The sequence below is a fragment of the Urtica dioica genome, chromosome 9 (genome assembly GCF_054948205.1).
Source record: "Urtica dioica subsp. dioica isolate 48M chromosome 9, U.dioica_male_clone48M_v1_H2, whole genome shotgun sequence".
Taxonomy (NCBI): domain Eukaryota; kingdom Viridiplantae; phylum Streptophyta; class Magnoliopsida; order Rosales; family Urticaceae; genus Urtica; species Urtica dioica.
This window is the reverse complement of record NC_142764.1, coordinates 22934402-22956620: the sequence shown is the minus strand read 5'-3', so window position 1 is coordinate 22956620 and position 22219 is coordinate 22934402. Positions and strand designations below refer to the sequence as shown.

General features: G+C 33.0%; 1 protein-coding gene and 1 pseudogene across 2 annotated transcripts; both read left to right on the top strand.

The window, feature by feature from the left end:
• Positions 1-7986: 7986 nt before the first annotated feature.
• NAC010 (NAC domain containing protein 10) lies at positions 7987-16549 on the top strand. Of its 2 annotated transcripts, XM_089625799.1 has the most exons (4): positions 7987-8782; positions 8879-9071; positions 10699-11097; positions 15941-16549. In XM_089625799.1, the coding sequence occupies exons 1-4, from the start codon at positions 8576-8578 to the stop codon at positions 16165-16167; spliced, it is 1026 nt and encodes a 341-aa protein (XP_089481925.1). In that variant the 5' UTR covers positions 7987-8575; the 3' UTR covers positions 16168-16549. The 2 variants fall into 2 exon arrangements, with proteins under 2 accessions (XP_089481925.1, XP_089481924.1); XM_089625798.1 differs by lacking the exon at positions 15941-16549 and having other exon boundaries at positions 10699-11795.
• Positions 16550-19970: 3421 nt separating this feature from the next.
• LOC149385896 (uncharacterized) lies at positions 19971-21654 on the top strand (annotated as a pseudogene).
• The last annotated feature ends 565 nt before the right edge of the window (positions 21655-22219 follow it).

Genomic DNA, 22219 nt, shown 5'->3' with positions numbered 1-22219 from the left:
TGGTATTCAACACATTCACTCATGTCCCCATATTCATCAGCAAAATGGTATCTCAGAACGAAAACACCAACACATCACACAAACTGGTCTTATTCTTTTAGCACAGTCTGATCTTCCATCAAAATATTGGTGGGATGCATTTTTTACCTCCGTGTCCCTCATCAATGTTCTTCCAACACCTGTTCTTCAAAATCAGTCACCATCTTATGTCTTATATGCAAAGTCTCCTGATATCTCTAAATTAAGAATTTTTGGCTGTGCATGTTTTCCTTTTCTTCGTCCATACAACACAAATAAGCTTCAGTTCAAATAATCAAAATGTGTTTATCTTGGCCCCACTGGTCATCACAAGGGTTATAAATGTCTGTCTTCGTCTGGTCGTGTTTACATTGTTCGAGATGCTGTGTTTGATGAATCTGAATTTCCTTATAAGTCTTTATTTCAAACACATCTCACCTCAGTTACTGTCCCGTCACCCACTCCCTTCCACTTTCCTACTGTATGTGCCAGTTCATCTACCTCTCACATTCCTCAATCTTCATCTCATACTCCTCAATCTTCATCTCATATTCCTCAATCTTCATCTCCTTCTACAAATCATCTCACTTCTTCTGCTCATACTCAATCTTCTCCATCCTCATCCACTTCCCCTTCTCAGTCTGATCCCCCTGCACAACTCTCTCATGTTGATCCCTTCCCTGACTTTCCACTCAGAACTCATACCATGGTTACTCGTTCTCAGCTTGGTGTCTTCAAACCTAGGGCACTTACTGTAGAGTATTGTTTAGAAACTATTCCCAGTGAACCACAAACTGTCCTAGAGGCCCTTTCCAATCCTGAGTGGCAGCAGGCAATGAATTCTGAATTTAATGCTCTTATGAGAAATAGAACTTGGGATCTTGTACTTGCTAAGCCTGATATGAACATAATCAGCAACAAATGGGTGTTTCGTACCAAACTTAAATCAGATGGCTCCCTAGATAAACTGAAAGCTCGGCTTGTGGCTAGAGGGTTTCAACAGAATGCAGGCATAGACTATTTTGATACTTTTAGTCCTGTTGCCAAACACTCCACCATTCGCATTCTCTTCTCTCTAGCTACAACTTTTGGTTGGCCAGTTCAGCAGGTTGATGTCAATAACGTGTTTCTGAATGGAGTACTTTCAGAAACTGTGTTTATGACTCAGCCAAAAGGATTTGAAGATCCCACACGCCCAGATCATGTTTGTCACTTGAAAAAGGCACTTTATGGACTTAAACAGGCGCCACGTGCCTGGTTTGATCAGCTCAAACATGCCTTACATGATCTTGGGTTCCGTGGTTCTACCTCAGACAGTTCTCTCTTTTACAAAGGAACTGGTAATGATCTCATCCTGCTGCTGGTGTATGTGGATGATATTCTGATCACAGGAGCTGATGTTGCTGTTCTACGTGGCGTTGTGACATCTCTCAACTCTCAATTTGCTCTAAAGGATCTCGGAGCAGTGAATTTCTTTCTTGGCTTTGAGGTTGTGAAACATGGCTCAGGTTATCACTTGACTCAGCGCAAGTACACCACAGATCTGCTTGTCAAGACTGGTATGCTTGGTGCTACGCCTTCTCCTACTCCAATGTGACAAAGTAAAAAGCTTTCGGTTGAGGGGGGTGATGTACTGGACCAACCTCAGCTCTATCGGAGTACAATTGGGGCTTTGCAGTATCTAACACTCACTAGGCCTGACATTGCCTATCCAGTAAACAAGTTAAGCCAGTTCTTGAAAGCACCTACTACAGAGCACTGGTCTGCCTGTAAAAGACTTCTACGCTACCTCAGTGGATCTCTTGATCAGGGACTTCATTTTTCTCAGCCAAGTCCTGCAAATGCACTAAGTCTGGTGTGTTTCTCTGACGCTGACTGGGCTGGCTCAACTGATGACAGACGAAGCACCACTGGGTATTGTGTGTACATGGGAAGTAGTCTGATCAACTGGTGCTCAAGAAAGCAGAAAGTAGTCTCTAGATCCAGCTGTGAAGCTGAATATAGAGCAGTTGCTGAAGCAACCTCTGAAATTGTATGGATTCAGAGTTTGTTGAGTGAGTTGGGCTTGAAAGCATCAAGTCAGCCAATTCTTTGGTGTGATAATGTGGGAGCTACATATCTGGCCTCTAATCCTGTGTTTCATGCACGTACAAAGCATATTGAGGTCGATGTGCACTTCGTCAGGGACAAGGTGATGGCCAAGGAGCTTGAAATCCGGTATGTTCCCACTGAAGATCAGATCGCCGATGTCTTCACAAAGGCGTTGTCAATACCGAGGTTTCGTTTCTTGCGAGACAAGTTAATCTCAGCAATGTAAATGTGTTTCTCACATTACTTGCCTAGCTTAACTTGAGGGGGACTGTTACGACTAAGATAGTTGTGTGTCGTTTAGACTGTGTGTCGTTTAGACTACATGTCGTTTGTAATGCTTTAGCTATCTTAGTCGTCGTTTACTTACTATGCGTTGTTTGTATTGTATAGCTTACCTATAAAGGTTAAAGCTCTCTGTATTTTGAACTATCGAATCAATACAGTTTCATTTTCATCCGAACAGAGTTTTCCCTCTCTTTCTCTCTCAGTTTATGCTTTACACTTTGCATCTTCAGTATTTTTGTGAATCTTGTGTCCGATTCTTTGCCCTTGTGCTAGGGGAAAGAATAGGTGTTTGAGGCTTTGCAATTGTTTTTGGTAAACATATATTCCGTTTGTGTTAGAGATGCTGTGCCAGCTCAGCTGAATATCAAAGATGCTGTATACATATGCCTTAAACACTATATATGGACTAACCGACTACTTGTGCTAATAAAAATAACTAGCAAACGATAGTGTAATCATTAGCAAGGATAAACAAACAAGTAAATAAAATCATCGTTTACTTTATACATCCTTGGCTTTGACTGCTACGGCAATACAATACGTGTATTTTTTTTCATCATACCAATAATTTATTTTATGAAAAATTAAAAGATGGGATTTTTTTCAACCCATCATTAGTAATTAGTAAACTTATATGGGTAAAATTGGAATTTAACCTGACAAACTCTTTTCGGTATTAAATGGAATCTATTATATACTTTACTGTTAAAAGAGATTTACTCTCGTAGAGGGCTCAAGGATCAAGGAATTGAGAAACACTCAGGATCATAAGTTGAGGTCCAAAAATCACCTAACAAACCAAAAAAATTGGAGAAATTGAATGTTAAATTAAAGACTAGTCAATCGAAGAAATAAACATCGCCACGTTATTACAACATAACGTTTTGACCACAAAATTACACGGTTGTTATCCAAATAACTACTTGACGGTTATTAATAATACTACTAAATTGTGACTCTGATCAACCCACGATCAAGGAAATCAAGTACTATAAAAAAGCAAACACGAAGAAGGAAAAATAAGGAGGGTTGTGTTTGGTAGTTAACTCAAAAAGTTTTTTGTTTTCTGTTTTCTAATTTTTGTAGTTGTATTGAAAAACTGTTTTGTAGTTGTTTTCAAAAAGATGTTTGGTACAGTTTTCATTTTTGTTTTTGAGAAAGTGAAAAAACTGAAAAAAGTGTTTGGTATAGTTTTCATTTTTGTTTTTGAAAGAATGAAAAGAGAAGATGAGGAGAAAGATAAGAGAAGAAATTTTTTTTCAAAAACACCTTTTATTTGTTTTCAGTTTTCTTTACTTTTTTCCAAAACAACTTCAAAATTTTTTGAAATTTTTTTCCAAAAACACCTAACCAAACATGTTTTCAATTTTGGTTTTCAATTTTTTCAACCAAAAAACTAGAAAACAGTTTTTGAGTGAAGAAACAAACATCACCGCTTCTATGTTTCTCACATATCATAAGTACTTTGATCTTTATTAATTATTCTCCTTGTATCTACATTAGTCTGTTATTTATTAATTATTATAGTGTTCTAGTCTGCAAGTTCTAGTTGGCGTCAACTGATCGGCATATGAGTCTTCACCGAGACAATGCTTCGAACAAATTTTTTCCATCAACAAATAATATTCAACATGAAGTAGGTTAAATGCGACTGAAAAAACCCTCATAAATAGGATATGCACTTTCAACTTTCCTTTTTTTTTTTCAAAGAAATGAAATTACTTGGGTTTTTTCTACTGTTGATTAATCAACATCCATAGACTTGTTGATACCAACTGAATTCATGAAGAAGTAGAAGGAAAAGAGTATGATGTTTGGTAAGTCAAGTCGTGTTGACGAGAACTAAGACAAATTTCAGACTTATCCAGAGTCATGACTGGGTTATGAGAGACATACATGTTTCTACTTTCTATCCACATATTGATTACAAAATAGAAAGAGAAAAAGGTAACAGATATTACTTAAATAATGACATCGTAGGACCTAATTAACGAATTATTGACATGCTTTTTATTTTATATGACTGAAACATTTATCGAAGGTATTTGGTAATTTAACTGTCAATGTTTCCAATAAGCAATCCACGCGCAAAAGTCGTTGGTTTCCCACGCAACTCCTAGTTTATAATAACAAATAATTAAATAACTAGCCACCAAATTTAAATTTTTATTAATTAAATATTTTTTTGTAAATTTTATATAAATAGTCAATTCAGTGATATGACATCTTGTAAATTTGGCCAATTTTAGAGAATTTACAAAGTATTTACGTCAATTTAGTTTTGTAAATAATTTTTTGTGACCCTTTACTAAAAACTTACAAAAAATTGGTTAAATGGAAAAATTTATTGTTTCATGTGGCTATATATCTATTGGACCCTTATAATAATAATGATATTTATTTATTTATTTTTATATTTTTTACATTTAACATTTATTTTTTAATGAAAAAACATATTTACAGAAAATTGATATTGATGCACTCTCTCGTTTTATTGATGCACTATCTCGTGTTACATTCATCTAGTGATCATCCATTCAGAAAAAAACTTCTATTGAAAACAAATGAAAAAAATTAAATTGAATAAAAATGGTGATAATGATAAGATATATTATTACATAATTAAATCGCATGCATGCATAATTTTGCAGACTAATGGTGATAAACAAATCTTAAAAAAAATGGCGATATGATTTATAATTAAATTCGTTCACTTGCTAAAAGGAATGATACCCGTCGCTTTTTATCCATAAATAACAAAACTACTGTAAATCTTCAAAAATTTATTATTTTACTAATAATGCAATTTTATACATATTTTCTTTGCAAAATCAATCTCCATACGAGCGTCATACTTACGTTGTGAAACTAAATACATGACAGTGATTATTCTCAATATATTTTCTTTGCCAACGACTTTTTTTTATTGGTAGTTAGTTATATGGACGTCAAACGCGCAATTATAAAATATTCTTTTTTGGCGTAAAACCAACTAGAGTTCAGTACAGAGATTGCTATGTATAAAATATAAATAACATACAAACATTCTGCATATATATTATATACATAGTAATTAGTATGACGTGTCAATGAATAATAACTACAACAATTTCAAATAGATCTTCATACGTTAGTTTCTAATTCTAAGACTATTTAGAATGATTCATAAACACTGGATAATCTTTCCAATAATATAAATTACACATTTCACGACAAAAGGTGCCACATCTATTATTCCTTGGCCATATTTGGATTGGATTTTTAGAAACAACTTCACAAAGTGCCAAATAAAATGAATAAGAATAACAATAATAAAGAACCCCCGTCCTGACCTCAAATACATTAAATTAGGCTTTAAAATCTTTAACGAGAATAATATATATTTATATATATCATCAAAGCTTAATGAGCAAGCTTCTTGTTTGCGTAGCTTCTTCAAGAAGCTCTATCACCACATGCCAGCTCGGTATTATAAAATCACGGGTTTTCCTACCCTGTACTCATTTCCATCCAGCTAATTTGCAACTGCCAGCCTGTCACAAACGACAGAGAGAGATTTTTGGACTGACTACGAATGCGTTGAAGGTTTGACGGTGACGCTGTATTAAATCAAAACCCTAAATAGTTTAGGATTGATACGTTTGCGAGAGATTATTAGGGCATTGTTGGACAAATAATTGACGCGTCTAAGCATCGTCTTTATTTTCTTCTAGCGTAAGATATATTGAAGTCGGTTTATTTATTTATTTATTTTTTTTGTATAACCATATTGATATGTAACTTCGTGTTGTTTTCTGCTTTTTGTTTATCACAATATAATACTGAGCACTGACACTCTTAGCTAGCATAATTACATTTTGAAAACGATTTACATTTAGTGTTGTCAACTTATTGTATCTATATAATTACTCTGTAAAATTAAATACTCGAGGACGAGAAAGATTGAAAAATTAATTAATACATTCATTATTAATAGTTAGTGTCAATCTCAGGATACATATCTGTACGTGCATTAAAAACTGTTTGCTTTAAAAATAGGACCATTAATATAATAATATACTAAGAAATAGGATAAATAAGTCATACGTTATTGGCAAAACATTATTACTATAATATCACGCGCCAATCCAGGAGGGTTTTGCGTTTTCACTTCTAATGAATAATCCTATATATAATTACCAAATTTTAGTTATATATTGGATCCGTAATTTATTTTTTGTGAAATTTGAATAATATTTTTAATAACTTTGTTAGTATGATTATTTTATTATAAAAAAATTAAAATTAATTTTTATACTAATTTAGAATAATATAAAGTATTTTTATAAATAATTTTGTGATCAATTAATTATAAAAAACTACATAAAATAGTCCATTACCCTCAAATTCTCAATTAAAATTATAGCCACACTATTCAAACAATTAAAGAAATAGCTGAATTTATGCCTATATCTCCACAATAAGCATGTGCCATACTTTAGTTTTGACTATTTTCTTGATATATTAAATAATTCGGTTAGAATTTTAACATAAGAGATTTAAATGGGCCATATATACCTAACTACCCCTATTAATTGATACAACTATACGTTAATGATATACATTCAATAAATTTTAAAGTTGTTTTGCAAAATATATTAATTTAATGTTAAAATTCAAGTTATTTATGAAGGCCTGGGTTTAATAATCAGAAATGGTAGAATGTATGTCTTTGAAATTTAAAGATTTCATTATTATTGAGTTGTAGATGTTTTTTGTTTGTTTAAGTCTTGTGATCACCACTAAAATGGCATTATTCAAAGTTGAGTTCATATACAGCCGTATAACTTAAAAATCCGCAGAACATTATATATATAATGATAAAAGTGAACAAAATAACTTAAAATATACAATCTTATAATAATATGTTTTTACAAGAAAATCAAACGAAAGAGACGGCGTTGATTCCTTCGTCACGTTAAAGTCTACTTGAAGAAACAGATTGAATGGGAATATGCATACAAGTTTGGTGTGCTGTTGCGCGTATATACATACATAACATACGTGGGTATATAATATTCATTAGTTATACTTTGTTATATGTATATCACAAACACAATATATATAGCTTACAAAGCACTCTTAAGAGGTTGACACTGCAGCGAAATCCCCAACCGTCGTTTCTCTTTCCAAAGAGGTGAAACGTCCTTAAAAATAATATCAGGTTGCCATGTCTATACTCTTCATACTTTTTTTTTACAGCAAAAATATTCACCTCTAACTATTTTTTGTTTGTTCTTTTCTTTTGTTCTTCTTCATCTTTTTTTTTTCTTTTTACATATAAAAAAAATTTATTAAAGACAAAGTCCCAACTTGTTCATTAGCTTCTTGGACAAGGCAGAAAAACTCAAACACTAGGATTTTCTTTTTCCAATATAAAAAGCGATTAATAAACAAACAAACAAAACGGAGGCTTCATTGTATTATCGTAGAAGCGTACACACAGGAACATAGCCCAATGGACTTGGCGTTCAAGCAATCTATATCTATTTCTGGTGATTTTTATTCTTCTACTTTGTTCCATAGGTTATAACTCTCTCTCTCTCTCTCTCTCTCTCTCTCTCTCTCTCTCTCTCTCTCAAGCTCTTAGGAAACAGTTAGTACAAGTACAACCCAAACCCAAAACCAACCCAAGATCAAAGAGAGAGAAGCTTATCAGCAGTGAAAAATATTAAAGCAACGAAGAATTATATACCTTCCTTCCAGACCATATATAACATCATCAAGGATTAAAGAGAGAGATCAGATCATAGCTAACTAGGACCAAGTCGCCGTGGAAAACGTGCTACAAAAGTGACCATATTCCTTTACGCTTCAGCTTTCTATTTCTTCGTTATCCCTATAATTTCGTTTTGTTTCGTATCAAACAATAGCAAAATACTCTCTCCCTCTCTCTCTCTCGCAGGATATTAATTTTTTTTTATCATTTCATCATCATCATCATCATAATCTCATCAGAGAGTCCTAGTAAAATTATCTTTGTGGTATAGTACCACTGGATCAGAAAATACTATTATTAGGGTATATATCAGAAGGAAAGAAGTAGGTTTGGGACACATGATAACGATTCTCGAAGCGAAAACAATACAAAGCATTGGAAACCGTCATCAAAAGTGGGAAGGTAAATACGTCTGAGATCATCATGACGTGGTGCAATGAGTCGGATCATGAGGAGAGGGCAAATATGAACCGTTTGATCGTGAATCAGACGGCCAGCGTGGACGATCATCATCAAATGAGCAAGCAATTTCAAACGAGCTCAACTACGTCCAATACTACGAGCACTGCTGAGGAGTTGAGGACCATAACATGCCCATCTTGTGGTCACCACATAGAGTTTCAAGACCAGGTATACTAATTAGTTTTTGTTGTCTTCTTGCTGTTTTTTTTTTTTTTCTTTTTGTGATTGTTTTTGCTAATGGTATATAACTAATATGTGAAACAGCAAGCCGGGATTCAGGATTTGCCGGGATTACCCGCCGGAGTGAAATTCGATCCGACGGACAACGAAATTTTGGAGCATTTGGAGGCGAAAGTTTTTTCGGATTCGAGAAAGCTTCATCCTCTGATTGATGAGTTCATACCAACGCTTGAAGGTGAAAATGGGATCTGCTATACTCACCCTGAAAGATTACCCGGTTAGTGATTCATTTGTGGTTTTTTTTTTTTTTTTTCCCTTCCTAACTCCTATTAATTTAGTACTCTAGTTTTGTTAGGGTTCTCTTTCATTGGGGTAAAATTAAACACAAATGGTGATATATACTTCCAATATTAAATAAATTTGGAAATTATACCACTATGTTATACATTCTCTTCATTTAAATCTTTATGAAATATTTTGGACTCCATATTTAGATAGCAGTGATATGAGATTATGACGCATTCTGTTTTTTTTTTTTAATTTAGTTCATATGGAACTAATAGGAAATTCCATTGGTTTGATACCATGCATGAGTATCTCGTTGCCTAATAACAATATATCATGAGAATGGGATTTCTGGCAATAAATTTCTTTGTTGTTTTCTTAATAATAGAAAAAGATAGAAAGTGTGCAATTCAAATTTGGTTACAGCATTTATCTCACTCCATAAATTTTTAATAACAAATGTATCCTTTAATGGCATCCTTTAAGAGTTACGCCACCACTTATAATTGATATATCAAATTGAAAGAAACATATAACCAATTCTTTACTTGTGCGTTTGTTGCCTGGGTTGGGTGTGTGACTTCAACTGATAGATACGCCTTAATTTCTTGATTGTCAAGAACAAGATAAAACATCTTGATCATAATAAACTTGCAATTCAAAATTTTCAAGTTTTTTTTTTCTCCTCCTTATTTCACTGCTCCAAATTGGCTTAATGACTTTATTGTTTTCTTTTTCACTATCTACCATTTAAAAATGCCAAAAAAAAAGGTGTATACATTATTTCTTTCCATAGTGCAACTTATATTTTCTGAATTATGAAATATGGCAAAGAGTATAAATTTTTATGTTCAACTACGTTTTTTATTTTCATATAAAAAATATTCTACATCTTCATCCATTGAGTCAGGACCTGTATACAGTAACAATATCGTAAATAAAATTTTACTAAATATATTTATTACCTTTAAATGTACGTTGTAGGAATATACTTGCACATGCATAGGTATACTATAGATAATCTATTTTAAGAATACTATCACTATACTACTACCGATTTATTTCTTAAGTTTGAGAATTCGCATCTTTATACGAACCAAATAAGTTTGAGGTTTATCAAAACTTGGTGGAATTAAGCACTATGGACAATTTATCGCTTCTGTTTGTTCACTCATATTGCACATGCATATTTTGTTTATGTGATCTAAATCTTTTTGTTTTAGGTGCCACATATATGGAAACTGTTTATTAATACCTATCTCCCACCACAAATTAAGCTTATAAGATTATATATATGTGTATAATATATAACATGAAATTTGGCATAAAAAGTGTATGCAATGCTTATTATTCGTTAATTTTTCCGTATAATTGATCAAGGTCTCACAACTCTTTGTAGCTCTCCAATTTTTTTTTTTTTTTTTTAATTTAGAACGTTTGTGTTTGTTTTCCAATTTAAATTTGACCTCGGAAATGCGCCTAAATTATATTAAAATGGTATTTGCTAGGGTTGGGGAATTATTGAGAAAAAAAAAATACTTATGGCATATAATTCATATGAATTCATTCACTTGTTAACGAAAAAACCCTCTAAAACAAACCTATCGGATTTTGATTAGGAGTGAGCAAGGACGGGCAAATCCGTCATTTCTTCCACCGGCCGTCGAAAGCGTACACGACGGGGACAAGGAAACGAAGGAAAGTCCACACGGACGAGGACGGGAGCGAGACGAGGTGGCACAAAACCGGAAAAACAAGGCCGGTGATCGCGGCCGGGCTAGCCAAGGGCTTCAAAAAGATACTAGTCCTCTACACAAACTACGGCCGACAAAGAAAACCCGAAAAAACCAATTGGGTTATGCACCAATACCACCTCGGAAACAACGAAGAAGAGAAAGACGGCGAGTTGGTCGTTTCCAAGGTGTTTTACCAGACTCAGCCGCGGCAATGCGGGTCGAGCCTCAAAGAGATCATCGGCGGCTTCGAGGACCAGAGTAACAATAATAATAATAATAATAATTCTCCGGCCATGGAGATCATAAGAAGTAGTAATAGTGGATTGTTGGTGGATAGTAGTACTATTACTGCCACAAGTCATCATCAACAACATCATCATCACGTGGCGAAAAAGCCGGCTCTTCATCATCATAACATGGAGTTCTATAGCCCTAGCTCTTTTCTGAGCTACGACGGTAGTGATGGTGGGTCACACGGTATCAACAGAGAGACCCCACCACAGCTGATCCCTAATTTGGTTCTTCAAGCTGACGGCTCTTCATTCATCCACCGCTTGACCACCGACGCTACCAAAGGAAAGCTTGAAAGGAAAATCTGACCTCGCTCGGTAATTTTATATCATTAATTAGAGGCATGATTAATTAATGACGGAAAAAAAATGGAAATCAAGAGTGATTCGGAATAAACTTCCAATGATATATATATATATATATATATATATATATATATATAGAAGATATATATTTGGCGAAATTCGTTTGTACTGTTAGCTAGAATTATATAGGTGAAGACTATACACTGAAATTGTTTTTATTGTAGGATTACTGTACAGAAGTGGTGATTCTAATCCCGAACCTAATTACAGAGTTTAGTCTTATATATGTAGCTCATATATATTGTGTTGATTACGCGCGTATGTACTAAAATTCGTTCTTTACAATTTTTTTTACTTAATAAAAGTGATGCTGTAATTCAGAGACTGCATAAATTTTATTTAACCTACTTACATATTTAGTATATATGTTTAATTTTTTTTTTTTAATTTACTGGATCTTCGGCATGGTTAATATATTTGCATGAATTTATTGGGTAAATCAGTTTAACCTAGTAAATATCTTCAATTGCAAAAAAAAAAAAAAATCTTTTGTTAATTGACTCAAAGGTTATATAAAATCAGTTTTGAAGGAATCTCACGTTGACTCTAATAAATGTCATGGATTACACCTCTCATTGTCAATTAGTTTTGATTTTTGAAATGAAGCCTCATAATACTTTCACATGGTATTAGAACCCAAATGAGTATCCGGACCAATCGTTGGAATTCGACTCAAGATGAGCAAACGCAAAGAACCGTCATCTTGAGAGGACGTGGTAGGAATCCCACATTAAAATTAAATAAGAACTAAAAGTTTATATGTGTGATGGATTACTTCTCTAATTACCAATTGATTTTAAGACGGAACCATGTTACTTTCACAAGTTTATGTAGTTAATAGAGTTAAATATATAAGTCTAAGTTCGTTAATTGATATAAACATATCTCAAATACTGTAGGAGTAAAGAATGCATAACTAAACCACAATACTTTTTGTGAAATATTAGTATGTTTTAATTAAAGAAAAATTGATGTGATTTATCACTAAAACCCAACATGTACACTTATAAGTACTTTTTTACAATGTTTTTTTTTCGTTGTAAAATCTCTGTTGTGTAATACACAGTAGGAGTGTGCATAGTCCGGTCTGATCTAAAACAGATCAAAAAAACCAAACCGGATTGGTCTCAACAGTTTAAAAAAAAATTAAACTGGATTAGACCAAATAAGAAAAACAATCGAACCGGACTAATCCGCTTAAAACGGTCATGTTCGGTTTAAACCATTTGGACCGTTTTAGATCTTTAGAGACTGTTTTAAACCGGATTATTTTAGTTTGCCTATTTTTATTTGTATTTTTCTAAAATAGTAACTGGTCATGCTTATTTTTGGACCGTTTAGACATTTTTTTTAAAATACAAACCGGTCTGATCTAGATCGTGGTTTAAAAATTTTAGACCGAACCAGATCGTTTAAAAGTACAAACCAGACCGGATTGGACCGGTGAAAATTTAAACCGTTTAAAATTGGATCGTTGGTCTAAAAACCAATGGTCCAATTCGATTTACGGTTTTTTCCAATTTTTTGCGTCGCCCTATTACACAATTTGTAGTATTGACATGTACACTTATTTTTTCGACATTGTAGCAAAGTACCCATTAAACGTTGGTTGAGAAACCTCGAAATTATTGGATCAGGTTGGCGGGACAAGAACTCTAGTCTCAGAAATAGTACTTTGGGTTTTGCATTATATCTACACACGAAGATACAAAGAGTACGTTGACATATCCAACTCACTTTTCTTCAATTTCAAATACTAAACCCAAAAATATAATAAATTTGATTTGTCAAACCCCGCACAAATAACTAGTGCAAAACCTAAAAATGAGAGGCATTTGAAATTTGCCCCAAAATTTTGACTTTTCTTATCTTATCGGGCCTGAAGCAAACAAACTTAAAGTACTCGTCCATACTAACCCAAAATTATAATAAATCATACTCAAATCACAAAAAAAAAATACTAGAGCTAGATGAAGATGTCGAAGACAAAAATCAGGAATGAAAAATCTGATGAAGAACACATGATTGATGTCCTACTCGAGTTGTACGGCCTTGAGGTGGTCGAAAACAAAATAAGTTGTCATAAGAGGTTTGAGTTTTATTTCATCTGATTCTTTGGTGGTATTTTTTACATCGAATGTTTTTCTAAATCCTTAATCACTCGTAGAAAATCTAAAAGCACTCTTAGAATATGTCATTTTTCAAAAAGATCACATTTCTGTTCTTTTCCATACGACTAATTGTACGCACGTTCATTTCCCATGTTTTATAAGGGTTTATTTCCCATATTTTAATCAGCTATAATATCAAAACATGATAATCAAACATTCATAATCACCGATGCTAATTAAAATAAGCCACAATTCGACAAGAAAATCCAAACAAGATAATAAACTATCAAAATTATAATATTGTTTCAAGAATATTAATCATCTCTCAAACATACACACACGAAGTCAAATGTTCACAATCACTTAACCTAATCAAAATAAGCGGATCGACAAGCAACCAAACCAGGCAAAAAAATGTCAAATAAGATATTCTCGATTTCAGAAATATTAATCCTCAAAATCAACAAACATAATCGACATAATCTACGGATCGACAAAGAAATCCAAGGAAGTCAATAAATTTTCAAAATTTAAAGCCAACTTTCAAAAAAGATTAATCCTAAAAACCACCAAACCTAATCGAAATAATCTACAGATTGACAAAGAAATCCTAACAAGACTAAACTATCAGAGGTTTTAAATCCGCTTTTAAAATGAAAAACCATCAGAATCACCATTCAATTGCAGCTATGACTTATTATAAACTTATTTAAATCCTCTATTAGCATTCACCGCTTATTAATGACGTGCGTATCACAAAATATAAAAGTTAGAATCCCTCTTCACAACTAACAAACAATATTGTCAAATATAAACTTAAAGCCAATTTTTATTAATATAATAAACAAGTACAAATATATAAAAAGGTTTTCCTTCTAACATAGTGTCATTGCATTATCAGACGATGCGATTGCAACAAATTAATCACGATTTGATGTACAAAAATACAGCAAAAAGAAATTAAATCGAGGTGGGAATTAGGCTAGAAGATAAAGACAAGAGTGTCGTTAACTTTGGACTTTCCGTTCTCACGCACAATGATACCAACATCAACTTCTTGAACTTTTGTTCCCTCCGAATATGTGATTTGGCTTTGTTGCGCCTGGGGCTGGAGTTTCGATGGATAATAAGGGCATGAGGAGATTGACAAGAGATTAGATGGTCGTTTTGTAAATATGAATTATTTTGGGTAGTTTCTGATGCAGTAAGAACTAAATAAATAAAACAAAGTCTTGAGAACTTCGTCGAGTATCAGAGTTTCCGAGTCACGATGGGTTTGGCTTTTGATGTTCGCACAATCGGATTGTAAATATTTAATTTTTTTATTGCAAATATTTATATGAATGAGGTTATATAAACTATTATTTAAAACGAAAAATGCAACAAAATCTATCATTTTTCTATGAGATCGAGTAATTTCTTTTTAATAAGTAGATTTTCTTAAGATAAGCAAAAAGACTTTGATTTTATTTAACATAAATGCTTTGAGAAAAAAATATTCCGAAGAAATCACCTGAACCAATCCGATTATTTTTGTTTGGTTTTATCTTCAATCGAATTACCTTAGGTTAAAAAAAAAATTAAAAAAACTAAACTACTATCGATTGAAACCCGATTACACCCCTATTACCTAGAACATTTCCAATACAAGCAATCAAAGTTGTTTTTTTGCTTATGTGTAATTATCACATCATTTTTTATACTTATAGTAATAATCATGACATTGTAGCCATTTTTGGCACCGACGTTTTTCATTTTTCTCATAAAATATTAAATCAACCACTACTTTTGTTTGAGTGAGACTCAACTCAATTATAAAATATTATTTTTAGTACATGTAAAGCAACTTTAATTGCTTGCATTGAAGATGCTCTTAGCACTGATTTTACACGCGTAGGAAGCACTATCAGGACAATTTGTAAACCCCAAAAATAATACTGTCTCCACTCTCCATCCTAATTATCTCTATTGTATTTGTCTATTATTATAAATAAATATCGTCTCCATCCTAATTCTTGTTTTACACTACTCCCCCACCACTATTTACGTTGATGGCTCGTGTCCATGCGTTTATGAATTTTTTTTTTTACTAAACCAATTGGGTTATGCACCAATACCACCTCGGAAACAACGAAGAAGAGAAAGACGGCGAGTTGGTCGTTTCCAAGGTGTTTTACCAGACTCAGCCGCGGCAATGCGGGTCGAGCCTCAAAGAGATCATCGGCGGCTTCGAGGACCAGAGTAACAATAATAATAATAATAATAATAATTCTCCGGCCATGGAGATCATAAGAAGTAGTAATAGTGGATTGTTGGTGGATAGTAGTACTATTACTGCCACAAGTCATCATCAACAACATCATCATCACGTGGCGAAAAAGCCGGCTCTTCATCATCATAACATGGAGTTCTATAACCCTAGCTCTTTTCTGAGCTACGACGGTAGTGATGGTGGGTCACACGGTATCAACAGAGAGACCCCACCACAGCTGATCCCTAATTTGGTTCTCCAAGCTGACGGCTCTTCATTCATCCACCGCTTGACCACCGACGCTACCAAAGGAAAGCTTGAAAGGAAAATCTGACCTCGCTCGGTAATTTTATATCATTAATTAGAGGCATGATTAATTAATGACGGAAAAAAAATGGAAATCAAGAGTGATTCGGAATAAACTTCGAATGATATATATATATATATATATATAGAAGATATATATTTGGCGAAATTCGTTTGTACTGTTAGCTAGAAGTATATAGGTGAAGACTATACACTGAAATTGTTTTTATTGTAGGATTACTGTACAGAAGTGGTGATTCTAATCCCGAACCTAATTACAGAGTTTAGTCTTATATATGTAGCTCATATATATTGTGTTGATTACGTATGTACTAAAATTCGTTCTTTACAATTTTTTTACTTAATAAAAGTGATGCTGTAATTCAGAGACTGCATGAATTTTATTTAATCTACTTACATATTATAATATATATATATATATATATATATATATATATATATATATACACGCTGTAATTTACTATATATATATGTCTAATTTTTTTAATGTACTGGATCTTCGCCATGGTTAATATATTTGCATGACTTTATTGGGTAAATCAGTTTAAACTAGTAAATATCTATAATTGCAAAAGAAAAAATCATCTTTTGTTAATTGACTCAAAGCTTATACAAAATCAGTTTTAATTTGAAGGAATCTCACATTGACTCTAATAAAGATTACAAGTTACACCTCTCATTGTTAATTGGTTTTGACTTTTGAGATAAAACTTTATGATATTTTCACATAGTATATGAGCTTAAACGGATATCTAGTTCAATCATTGGGACTCGATCCCAAATGAACGAATGCAAAGAAGCGCCATCTTCAGGGGCGTGTTAAGAATCTCACATTAAAAGTAAATGAGAACTTACAAAAGTTTATAAAAGTCATGGGTTACTCATCTCATTGTCAACTAATTTTGAGATGGAACCCATGTTACTTTTACAAGTTTATGTAATTAATAGAATTATAATATTATTATAAGTTTGTTAATTGATATGAACATATCTCGAATACTATAGCTGAGTAAAGAATACATAACTAAACCATATATTTTGGGCAGTGTAGCAAAATAGTCAAAAGGAAACTATGAAATTTGTTTTTATCCTATGTTTAACAATTTTTAGAGAAATAACCAACAGGTTTATGTGTCAATAATTAAAGTCTGATTTGCCCTTATTTATTAACAAATTCGTCATTTTGTCTCTCCTACTTTTTTTCATACACTTTTTTTTACATAAAAACTTCAAAAAACCATATTTATCTCATATGAACTCGAAATTGAGTGTTTCCAAATCCTACAGATTCGTGACGCCGAGATTTTCAAAAATAGATCCATTGTGTTTGATGAAAAATCATGTTTAATACCATAGATGTAGAAAAATCACGTTACAACCTTAAATATGGAAATAACTGAAATTTTTTGAAATTATCGACATAAATATAATTTTTCATCAAACACAATGGGTCTATTTTTGAAGATCTCGATGCCACGAATTTGTAGGATCTGAAATCACTCAATTTCGAATTCGTATGTGAAAGATACGAATTTTCAAAATTTTCAAAATAAAAAACATAATCGACATAATCTACGGATCAACAAGAAAATCCAAACAAGTCAATAAATTTTCAAAATTTAAATCCATCTTTCAAAAAGATTAATCTTGAAAACCACCAAACCTATTCGAAATAAGCTACAGATTAACAAGACTAAACTATCAGAGGTTTTAAATCCGCTTTTAAAATGATTAACTAGCAGAATCACCATTCAATTGCAGCTATGACTTATTATAAACTTATTTAAATCCTCTATTAGCATTCACCGCTTATTAATGACGTGCGTATCACAAAATATAAAAGTTAGAATCCCTCTTCACAACTAACAAACAATATTGTCAAATATAAACTTAAAGCCAATTTTTATTAATATAATAAACAAGTACAAATATATAAAAAGGTTTTCCTTCTAACATATTGTCATTGCATTATCAGACGATGCGATTGCAACAAATTAATCACGATTTGATGTACAAAAATACAGCAAAAAGAAATTAAATCGAGGTGAGTTGGGTAGTTTCTGATGCATTAATCCCTAAAAATAAAAAATAAAAATATAAAATACATAAATGAATGAATCATTAATGGCCCTTTGACTGAAAATTAAGCTCAACTTTTTCTTTCGTTCCAAGTCATTATATATGATCTTTTTTCCTTTCAAAGTGCACTTCTTTTTTCATGTGGGACTTGTTCTAACAAGGTTATCAAAGTGCATATTTTGTTTCATTCTGCCACACACGTTCATTAGCCAATATCACCTAGAAAACTAGGAATTAGAGTTGTTCACGAAAACAGCTAAACTAAACACTCCGAATATCCAAATTAAACAACGATCATTATCAAATCGCCCTATTAAAGCCCGAAAAATTGCATTATTACCAATCAAAATCGCAAGTATTCCGAGTGGGTTTGGCTTTTGATGTTCGCACAATCGGATTGCAAATATTTAATTTTTTTATTGCAAATATTTATATGAATGAGGTTATATAAACTATTATTTAAAACGAAAAATGCAACAAAATCTGTCATTTTCTATGAGATTAAGTGGCTTTATTAAATTGAACAATACTCTATGAGTAATTTCTTTTTAATATGTATAGATTTTCTTAAGATAAGCAAAAAGACTTTAATTTTATTTAACATAAATGCTTTGAGAAAAATATTCCGAAGAAATCACCTGAACCAATCCGATTATTTTTGTTTGGTTTTATCTTCAATCGAATTACCTTAGGTTAAAAAAACAAAAAAAAAAAAAAAAAAAAAAACTAAACTACTATCGATTGAAACCCGATTACACCCCTATTACCTAGAACATCTCCAATACAAGCAATCAAAGTTGTTTTTTTGCTTATGTGTAATTGTCACATCATTTTTTATACTTACGTGTATAGTAATAATCATGACATTGTAGCCATTTTTGGCACCGACGTTTTTCATTTTTCTCATAAAAAATTAATAAAATATTAAATCAACCACTACTTTTGTTTGAGTGAGATCCAACTCAATTATAAAATATTATTTTTAGTACGCAACTTTAGTTGTTTGCATTGAAGATGCTCTTAGCACTGTTTTTTACACGCGTAGGAAGCACTATCAGGCAGTGACGGACCCACTAAGGGGCCAGGGTGGGCCAGTGACCCCCCTGAAATAAAAAAAAATTAATGGACTTTGACTTTGTATACAGATAAATTTGATGGGCTGGGTTTAATTCTTTGGGCTTGGCAAATTAATTGGCTGAGTTGAGTAAATGAACATCCATAGTCTTGGTTGTACATGATTATTTTTTGGCTGTTTAGCTGTACACGATTATTCCACTTATGCAACGATTTGTCTTCTTCAAGACTTCAGAATCACAATTTGTTTCCTTCATAATATTGGCTTTTGGAAATTAGCTAAACAGAGCAGTGGCAACATATTTTCTTCTTTTTTGCCAATTGAAAGTAAGTTTTATGTTTAACTTTAACATGTGTTTAAGTTTATTGTGTATCTTGTATTAACAATGGATATATTGTTCCATTGTTCCACTTTCAGAGTGATATGTAACTTTGATGACATCTTTTTTTTTTTTTTTAACAAAATGACATCTTAAAAAAAAAAAAAAACAAGGCTTCATCTTCATTAGTTTTCTGCTATTAGCATTTAGCAAGACACAAAAGCCAGGTTTCATTGCAAATTATTTTGGCAATTTAAGAAGACTTATTTAGTGACAAATATGATATTTGACAGATTATCTATTTGGCTCTAATTTTTTTTTTATTTGTGAAATAGGTATGTTGAAGTTTTTGAAGAGATCATTAGACTCACCAATTCCTTCGGGGAAAAATGACGATGGAGCTAAATTGAGAAAAGATGAATTTGATCCAACAAACCTCGAGGCGGATCCCGGGAAAAGAATTCCTATTTCGGATTACCATCCTAATATTCGAGACGATGTACGGAGAGCATACATACTAAAAGGTCATTGTCAACCAAGTCTTGTTTGTTTTCCATTCAAAAATTATGAAGAGAAGCGACGGCGTTTCAATCGCGCATGGTATCTTCAATATTTTAATTGGTTGGAATATAGCGAGACAAAAGATGCTGCGTATTGCCTTTGTTGTTATTTATTCAAATCAAACATGGGTGATCAAGGGGGCGGGGATTGTTTTGTTGGTGAAGGGTTTACAAATTGGGAAAAAAAAAGAGAAACTTGACACTCATGTTGGAGGTCACAATAGTACTCATAACCAAGCTTGGAGTAAGTTCGAGGCACTAAGAAATCAAAAACAACATCTCGAGCATGCTTTGATGAAGCAAACTGATCAAGCTCTAAGAGCACATAGAGTGCGATTGAATGCATCGATTGATTGTGCTCGGTTTCTATTACGACAAGGGATTGCCTTTCGTGGTGATGATGAAACGGAAAACTCAAGAAATCAAGGTAATTTTCTCGAGCTTTTAAAGTTTCTAATTGAGCATATTGATGAAATAGATTTTGTTGCTTTGAAAAATGCTCCTAAAAATCACAAGTTGACGGCTCCAAGCATTCAAAAGGAAATTGTAAAGGCCATAGCCGATGAAACAATTATGATCATCAAGAAAGATATGGGTGATTCATACTTTTCTCTTTTAGTTGATGAATCTCGTGATATTTCGATGAAAGAGCAAATGGCTATGGTGTTGCGTTACATGGATAAAAATGGTTGTGTAGTCGAGCGTTTTGTGGGTATTGAACATGTTACTAGTACAAGAGTTCTTTCACTTAAAGATGCAATTGATCACTTCTTTTCTAGACATGGTTTGAGTATTTCAAGATTACGTGGAAAAGGTTACGATGGAGCTAGTAATATGCAAGGAGAGTTTAATGGTTTGAAATCACTTATTTTGAAGGAGAATCCGTATGCTTTTTATGTTCACTGCTTTGCTCACCAACTCCAACTTGCTCTCGTAGCGGTGGCTAGAAAACATATTCAAGTTGCAAGCCTATTCCTTACTATTGCTAGTGTCATCAATGTTGTTGGAGCTTCCGCTAAACGTTGTGATATGCTTCATCAACTACAAGCAACCAAGATAGTCGAGGCTCTTGACAATGGAGAGATTCTTAGTGGACGAGGCTTAAATCAAGAAACTATGGGTAAACGTTCTTCAGATACACGGTGGAGCTCACATTATGATTCATTGATTAGCTTGTTAACTATGTTCTCAGCTACAATTGATCTTCTTGAAATAATTGCAGATGAAGGGCCGAGATCTGAGCAAAAATTTGAAGCGAATAATTTGTTGGGTATGATACAATCTTTTGAGTTCATTTTTACTCTACATTTGATGAAAGCCATATTGGGAATCACAAGCGAGTTCTCGAAGTCTTTACAAAGAAGGGATCAAGATATCGTGAATGCTATGACTTTGGAGAAAATATCCAAGCGAAGATTACAAGTGATGCGAGATGAGGGATGGCAAGCATTCTATGATTAAGTTGTTTCTTTTTGTGAAAAACACGGAATTGATGTTCCCGACATGAATGGTGTATTTAAAGCTCGAGGGAGATCAAGACGTAAATTTCAAGATCCGACGAATATGTATTACTTCCGTGTGGACTTGTTCTACTCAGTTATTGATATGCAACTTCAAGAGTTGAATGATCGTTTCACAGAGGCCAACACCGAGCTTCTTTTATGTGTAACATGTTTGTGTCCCAATGATTCATTTTGTGGTTATGACAAGCAAAAATTGATTCTTCTTGCTCAAATTTATCAAGAAGACTTCTCTCCTATTGAGATTTTGAAACTTGAAGTATTCTTGATGTGCGCTCCAACGAGAACTTTGATAGATTGCAAGGGCTTAGAGATCTTGCGAAGAAGATGGTCGAGACAAAAAAGGATAAGGTATATCCTTTAGTATTTTTGCTTATATACGTTTGCATTAATTCTTCTCGTCGCTACCGCATCAGTTGAAAGAGTATTCTCTAGTATGAATTATGTGAAAATCGCTTACGCAATAGAATGGGAAATCGATTCATGAATGACAACTTGATCGTGTA